The following is an 8,208-nucleotide window of genomic DNA, read 5'->3' on the forward strand; positions in this document are numbered from 1 at the left end:
AAGCCTTTGACAAAATCCAACACCCCTTCATGATAAAGGTCTTGGAGAGATCTGGAATACAAGAAACATACCTAAACACAATAAAGGCAATTTACAGCAAGCCAACAGCCAACATCAAAGTAAATGGAGAGAATCTCAAAGTGATTCCACTAAAATCAGGAACAAGACAAAGCTGTCCACTTTCCCCATACTTATTCAACATAGTACTTGATGTCCTAGCTACAGCAATAAGACAACAAAAGGAGATAAAGGGGATACAAATTGGAAAAGAAATCAAATTTTCGCTATTTGCAGATGACATGATAGTCTACATCAAAGACCCCAAAAATTTCACCAGGGAACTCCTACACCTGATTAACACCTTCAGTAATATGGCAGGATACAAGATTAACTAAAAAACATCAGTAGCCCTCCTATATACAAATGATAAATGGGCTGATAAAGAAATTAGAGAAACATTACCCTTTACAATCGCCACAAATAACAAAATATCCTGGGGTAGCTCTAACAAACAAGTGAAAGACTTGTATGACAAGAAGAAAGAAATTGAAGAAGATATCAGAAAATGGAAAGATCTCCCATGTTTGTGGATAGGCAGGATCAACATAGTAAAAATGGCAATCTTACCAAAAGCAATCTACAGATTTGATGCAATCCCCACCAAAATCCTGATGCAATTCTTCACAGACCTTGAAAGAACAATACTCAACTTCATATGGAAAAACAAAAAACCCAGGATAGCCAAAACAATCTTATACAATAAAGGAACTTCCAGAGGCATCACCATCCCTGACTTCAGGCTCTACTATAGAGCTATAATAATAAAAAAACAGCTTGGTATTGGCATAAAAACAGACACAGTGACCAATGGAATTGTATTGAAGACCCTGACATTAACCCACACACCTATGAACACCTGATTTTTGACAAAGAAGTCAAAATTATACAATGGAAAAAGAAAGCATCTTCAACAAATGGTACTGGCATAACTGGATATCTACATGTAGAAGAATGCAAATAGATCCATATCTATCACCATGTACAAAACTCAAGTCCAAATGGATCAAAGACCTCAACATAAATCTAGTTACACTTAATCTCATAGAAGAGAAAATGGGAAATAGCCTCGAATGCATTGGCACAGGAGACAACTTTCTAAATATATAACACCAGTAGTACAGACACTGAGAGCAACAATTAATAAATGGGACTTCTTGAAATTGAGAAGCTTCTGTAAGGTGAAGGACACTGTCAATAAGACAAAAAGGCAGCCTATAGAATGGGAAAAGATCTTTACCAACTCCACATCAGATAGAGGGCTGATCCCTAAAATATATGAAGAACTTGAGAAACTAGACACCAAAATGTCAAATAACCCAATTAAAAAATTTGCTATAGAGCTAAACAGAGAATTCCCCACAAAAGAATCTCAAAGGGCAGAAAGACATTTAAGGAAATGTTCAAAATCTTTAGCTATCAGGGAAATGCAAATCAATATGACTCTGGGATACCATATTACACCTGTCAGAATGGCTAAGATAAAAAATACAGACAACAGTTTATGCTGGAGAAGATGTGGAGAAAGGGGAACACTCCTCTACTGCTGGTGGGAATGCAATCTTGTACAGCCACTCTGGAAATCAGTGTGGTAGTATCTCAGAAAGCTAGGAATTTACCTACCTCAAGACCTAGCAATACCACTCCTGGGCATATACCCAAAAGTTGCTCAACCACACCACAAGGACAGTTGCTCAACCATGTTCATAGCCAGAACACGGCAACAACCTAGATGCCCTTCAACAGAAGAAAATATGGTACATTTACACAATGGAGTATTATGCAGCAGTAAAAAACAATAACATCATGAAATCTGCAAACAAATGGATGGAACTAGAAAAATCCATCCTGAGTAAGCAGACCCAGAAAGACAAACTTGGTATGTACTTACTCATAAGTGAATGTTAGAAGCAAAGCAAAGGATAACTGGGCTACAATCCACAACCCCAGAGAAGCTAGAGGCCGACACTAAGACACATGGATTGCTCCAGGGAGGGGAAAGGGTTAAGATCTTCTGGCTAAACTGGTAGGAGGGAGTAGAGGGGAAGAGATGGTATTGGGAACATCAGGGCTCAGATGGCTGAGTTGGGGGAGAGATGGGGGAGGAGAGCAGTGAAGAGATATCTTGACAGAGTGAACCATTAAGGGGATGGGGAGAAATCTGCAGCTGGGGAAACAAGATTGTCCCCAGCTAAGACTCACAGAAATGGTGGAGAGGGTGCTTGAACTAGATTTCCCCTGCACTTGGATTGGTGTCTACCCTAATTGTCATCATAGAACCTACATCCAGTGACTGATAGAAGCAGATGCAGAGACCCACAGCCAATCACTTGGCCAAGATCCTGGAGTTGAGTAGAAGAGAGGGAGGGAGGATTATAAGAGCAAGGGGGTTCAGAATCATGATGGGAAAAACCACAGAGATAGCTAGTAGGAGCTCAAGCTAGTAGGAGTTCATGGACTCTGGACTGACAGCAGGGGAGCCTGCATGGGACCGAACCAGGCCCTCTGAATGTGGATGAAAGTTGCGTGGCTTGATGTGTTTGTGGGTTCCCTGGCAATGGGGTCAGGACTTATTTCAGGTACAAGAACTGGATTTTTGGAGCCCATTCCCTATGGTACAGTTACTAGCTAAGTCTTATACTTAAATTAACCCATATTTCTATATATACTTTGCCATGTGTTTTATGGTTTGTTACCTCATCTTATATACATCCTGCTTGCTCTGAAGCTAGCTGGTGTCTCCCTTGACTTCACCTTTCTTCTCCCTATTATTCTCAATTTGGCTTTCCAGTCTAACTTTATCCTATTCAGCTATTGGCCAGTCAGCTTATTTATTTAATGGCAACACAGTGTAAAGGAATATTCCACAGCAGCTATGTCTCCTTCCTCCCTTTTATAATGGTAATTTATCTATATCATTTTATTTTAGAAATAAAGGAGTCAATTTCTGATTGTCTAAGTTCTCATGGTTGAAAAACTTCCCTGAGTCCTAAAAGAGACTTTGGACTACTGAACAAAGTTCGGGCTAATAAAGACTATGGAAAATTTTATAGATGCCATGAGTTTCTTTTTCTCTATGAAATGGCTTTCATTCTATGGGCACAAAGTATGGAGTATCCTTATGTGAAATGGGGTATAATGGGTAAATATTTTTGCATCAAACTTGTGTGTTTGAACCCAGTGACTTAATAGATAAAACAAGGAAAGCAACTTGGACAACCTGTCCTCCGGTCTCCATAGCACTTGTTCCATCAGAGCACACTGGAAATGCTTGGCCATTTGTGATATTTACAAACAGAAAGACAGGAGATGCTCACTGCCCAGTGTACAGCATGACCTCCCCACTCTATGAAAAGGGCAGACACTGTCAGCAGAGCCAACAGAAGTCCAGCTCTGCCCTCATTAGACCTGAGTACCTAATGGACTCTACACAGGAGTGTGGTTATTTTCTTTTGTTTAAGTGGCAGCTTCCTCACAAACCTTCTTTCATTGGTATTTGTTGTGTTTATTTTGCACATTGCATTTCACCATTACTTTTGTTTATTATACCTTATTGGCCAAATCTGAACACATGATCATGACCTTCACAGAGTTTAGGATGTGAAAACAGTTAACAAAAGGAACATTCTAGACAGATACAGGAGGAAGTAAGATTAGACACACACAGAGAACCATGTTTATGCTTTATTTAGAACAAACTGATGAGTACTTGAGTTTTGTGTGTGAATAGGAAATTTCTTCAAGGAGCCCTCTGACAGATGTTGCAAATGCAGGAGCCCTTACTTCAGGCCTCTTGAGTGGTCACTATGGAAGCACGCTGGGCCTTCTTCCAACTCTGTAGTTGCAAAACGCTTATCTCAGAAAGAAAGATAACTGCACTGAAAAGTGAGATGGCAGCTGTCAGAACCCCTAATGGCAGCACAGTAGTGCAGTATTTGGTTATCAATGCTTCTTTGCTAACAGGAAAATATGGTGGAAAGTCAAGAGTGGTTTGGCCATAATGATCTACAAAGTGGTTCCAGCTGACAGAAACCAATGTGAACAGGCTGCTAACACACAAAACTGAGGCAGAAACATTGTAGCAGTATGTCGCCATCTCCACAAATGGGTCTTTCATGCAGCTGATCTTAATAGCAACTACACCAAAAACCAGAACTACAGGCTTCATCAAAATGGCCCACACTATCAGGGTCTGTGCAATCTGAAACTCAGCTGAACTGGTCCTGGTGGAATCGGTAGTGGTGTGCACCAGCATCTTGGTTACAGTCCCTGATTCATTAAGCTCTTGAGGGGAATAAGCCTCCCAGAGTCCAAAGGACACAAATTGCAAAATGTTGTTGTCGAATCTCCACGGACGCCAGCATTGGCTGCTTGCAATGATTATTTCAAACACCAAAGCTAATAGGCTGCTAAGGAGGGCACTCAGCTTGAAGATGCAACCTTTTCCACTGAAAAATCTGAAGATGAAATTGAACAAGAATATAGTCAAGCCGGGAACACAAGGGAAGTTGGGAAACAAAATGAGTCATACTTTATGGAGAGGTAAACTCTCATACCTTGTCTATGCTGTCTCACAGTTGTATTTAAGCAGTCTATCTATGTATTAGGGATGATCATACTACAGGTAAGAGTGTAAGATGCCCCAAATTCCACAAATATAGCAGAAGCTCCCTCTATAAGAAGTTTTGCTTAGCAATTTCACTGTATCTGTCAAATGATGAAATGTGTGTATTTGTTAACTAAGAACTTTAATGCTTGAAATTAAGTCAAAATGAGTTTGCAATATTATATGTAAGGTGATGCTTATTTCCACTATGTTTGCAATACATAAAAATGATAAATAACTTAAATGGTAGCAATAAGCAGAGGTATTGTTTAGAATAATTTCACTTCTAAAATATGATTGTGGAATATTACAAACACTGAACTTATACTGTCTGCTGGAAGAACAAAGGAAAATGACAAATGTTTAACATGGTATATGCATGTATATCAAAATTTCACACTTAAATTATGTATATTTTACTGTATGTGTACATGTGTGTGCTAGTATATGTGTGATTGCAGAACATGTGGGGAGCCAGGTGGCTGTGGTGCATACCTTTAATCCCAGCACTCAGGAGGCAGAGGCAGGCAGATCTCTGTGAGTGAGGCCAGCCTGGTCTACAGAGTGAGTGCCAGGACAGCCAGGACTGTCTCACAGAGAAAACCTGTCTCAAAAAAAGAGAAAAAAAGAAAAAGAAAGAAAGAAAAAGATCATGTGGGAAAACTTGAATTCTTTCTTTTTTCCCAGAAAACTAAAATCTATTTGTAAAACATGAGGATTCATAGATGTTTCAAGCATTTCCCAAAACTTACCCAAAGGTCCTTTTCAGAAAATTTTCTTCATTTAATTGAAATGCATAAAGCATCTTGTCTATATTGTGTTTACACCTATCTTCTTCAGCATGAATTGAGACTCCACATTTACTGTACACCAACTTATTTAGATCACTTCTTTGAAGGTAGTATTAATACTTATGAAAAACTATGGCTCAAGGTTTGTCACCATGTCTTTGAATAGAAAGTCTGCTAAGGCCTCTAGATAATGACATTGCCATTTCCATGCACAATGTTTGGGGGACCTACAAACTGAATCTCCTTATCAGGAAATCTGTTCCAGCTAGCCTGTGCTCCACAGACTGTGGAATGTGCTTCCTAATTGGAAGGAGGCAGTTGCTGTACTACTTGGGAAGTTACATCAGCAAGATGGGTTTTCAATTGACAGTGGCTTGTGTAATACCACACTCTTATTCCTTGCCAAGGCAGATCTGAAGCTGTTGAGAGCAGGAGCAGTGAATTTTGAAGCACAAATGGAAACAGAGTGGAGAATGATGTTGTGCAAGGCAAATGGCTGGATACAGTTCTGCCCATGTCTGAATCTCATGGTGTAGATGCATGTGTTTCAGAAAGATCCTACTTGAAAATCTCAATAGCTTATTTTAAGTTTTTACCTTTGCATATCAAGGGTGAGAAGAACCATTTGGTATATGTGAAGATCAAAATGTTTTCCAAACAACAGGAAATGATGACCAGACAGGGAGTCACACAAGAGGTGAATCACCTTCAGTAAAAGAAATTATGTTAGACAGATATTTCCGCTTACAGTAGTGTTCCACCAACTAAATCCTGGTTCACCCAAACCTTTCCATTCCTCTCCTCTGTTTTGCTTAGTTGGAACCTCATTTATACACTTCTGGGGTATTAGCATATTTTACATTATCGTCCCTCCAATGAGATCCACACAATCATTATTCCCATTTTGTAGATAGAAGAACAACATAGAGAGGCTAATTCACATACTGAACTTCAGAAAACTACACAGGTATAATGGTTAGTGCCAGCTTGAGAGCCTTCATAGACATGCAAGTATTCCCAGCACTTATTAAATGAAGCAGGATTTACTCACATGGAAATGGTGTCAAAAATATCTGAAACATGTCAGTGGCTTCTTTGACATTCTATGTCATGAAATTGAAACTTACTAATAGAAACTATGTAGAAAATATAAAATACTTGCCTATTTTTCTCTTTTATGAGGCCCAAATATTAGTGACTGCCAAGGGTAAGAGAGTGACTTGAAAAATTCTTATGTTTCCATAGCTACCAGAGATGTCACATTATGAGCAATGAACCAGAGTCAAGACATATATTCTTAAAGGACCAGAATAGTTAATACCATTCTCATATCTGAGAAAAATTAAAAGTATAATTAATTAACTTCATTTATTAATTTAAAAACTTTTATCATATAATATAATTTGATCATTATTTCCCATTTTAATACCTTTTTTGATCCCAGCCTTGAGGCAGAAGGGAGGGTCTATGTCTATCCCCAACATGGTATAACAGCCTGTGTTGACTACCCAAGGAAGACCTTACTCTCTATGAAGAGGGGATGGGGTGGGATGGGAGTATGTGGAGGGAGTGGGAGAAGAGGAGGGAGGGGTTGGTGTGTAAAAGGAAAGAAAAAATTTTTAAATAAAAATTAAAAAAAATAAAAAAGAATAAGCCATGTAGAAATGGGAAATATACGAGGAGTCTGGATTCTATATAGTGTTGTATTGACTTTAAATTTTTTGATTGCTTATGAGCAAACAATAGCTGCTAGGAGACATTGGATTATAACAACTACTAAATTAAACCAGTCTATATTTTTTAAAAATTCAGCAATATAGAAAAAGTACAAAATGTTCCAGCTAAGTGGAGTTTATTCTAACAATTAACAGTTAATTAATTGGTAACAACAATTAAATGCAGGGTTTAATGTCAGAAAATAAATCAAGTACACCGCACTAACAGACTAAAGAAATATCCCTTAACAGGAAGATTCTACCAATGGGCATATAAAAAATGGTCAATATCACTAAGTACAGAAGATATGCACATTGAAATGATCATGAGATGTCACATCACATTTGCTACAAATGTTACTATCAAAAATAAGGGGTGACAGGAGTAGCAAAGTATGTGAGAAAAGGGGACCCTTCCATACCATTGTTAGGAATGCAAATTGCTACAATATTTATGAAAATCAGGAGAGAGGCTCCTCAAATAATTGAGCTTAGAACTAACCATATGACCAAACACTTTACTAGTGAGTATCTAAAGGGAATTAGTCAGCAGCTTTGACAGATAACTGCATGTCCAGATTCATTGAAGTGCTTCTCACAATACTCAAGATATGGAATCAACCCCAGTGCCCACCCACAGACAAATGGATAATGTGACAGTTATAAAAATGGAACTCTATTTGACATTAAAAATAAAATAAAATCCCTATCATTTGCACAATGATGAACCTGGAGGGCATTGTGTGAAAAATTTAAAACTAGGGAGGTCTGGGGAGCAGGGGGAGGTGATGCTGAAAAGACAAAATCTTCATAAAAAGAAGTCCAAGAGATCTGTTCTATTCATGGAGACTGCAACTACAAGGAACATACTATATTTTGAAAGTTGCTGAAGGAAGTTAATTGTTCTTTTCACACACAAAATATTGTTTGTGGGGTAATGCATATGTTAACTAGCTCCAATAAATTATGTGGGATGACTCATCCCTAACAGGCTTGAGGGCCAGCGAGCCCAAAACAGTAAAAAAGATACCTTTTGAGA

The 8,208-nt window shown here is 38.5% G+C and overlaps 1 protein-coding gene across 1 annotated transcript; it reads right to left on the reverse strand.

Moving 5' to 3' along the window:
• Positions 1–3,726: 3,726 nt before the first annotated feature.
• Positions 3,727–6,155, reverse strand: LOC114683390. Its single transcript, XM_028857685.2, has 2 exons — positions 6,051–6,155; positions 3,727–4,514 (listed from the first exon to the last, which is right to left on the reverse strand). Exons 1-2 carry the CDS (start codon positions 6,077–6,079, stop codon positions 3,842–3,844), a joined length of 702 nt encoding a protein of 233 aa, XP_028713518.2. The 5' UTR covers positions 6,080–6,155; the 3' UTR covers positions 3,727–3,841.
• Positions 6,156–8,208: the final 2,053 nt, after the last annotated feature.

This window comes from Peromyscus leucopus, chromosome X (assembly GCF_004664715.2).
Source record: "Peromyscus leucopus breed LL Stock chromosome X, UCI_PerLeu_2.1, whole genome shotgun sequence".
Taxonomy (NCBI): Eukaryota; Metazoa; Chordata; class Mammalia; order Rodentia; family Cricetidae; genus Peromyscus; species Peromyscus leucopus.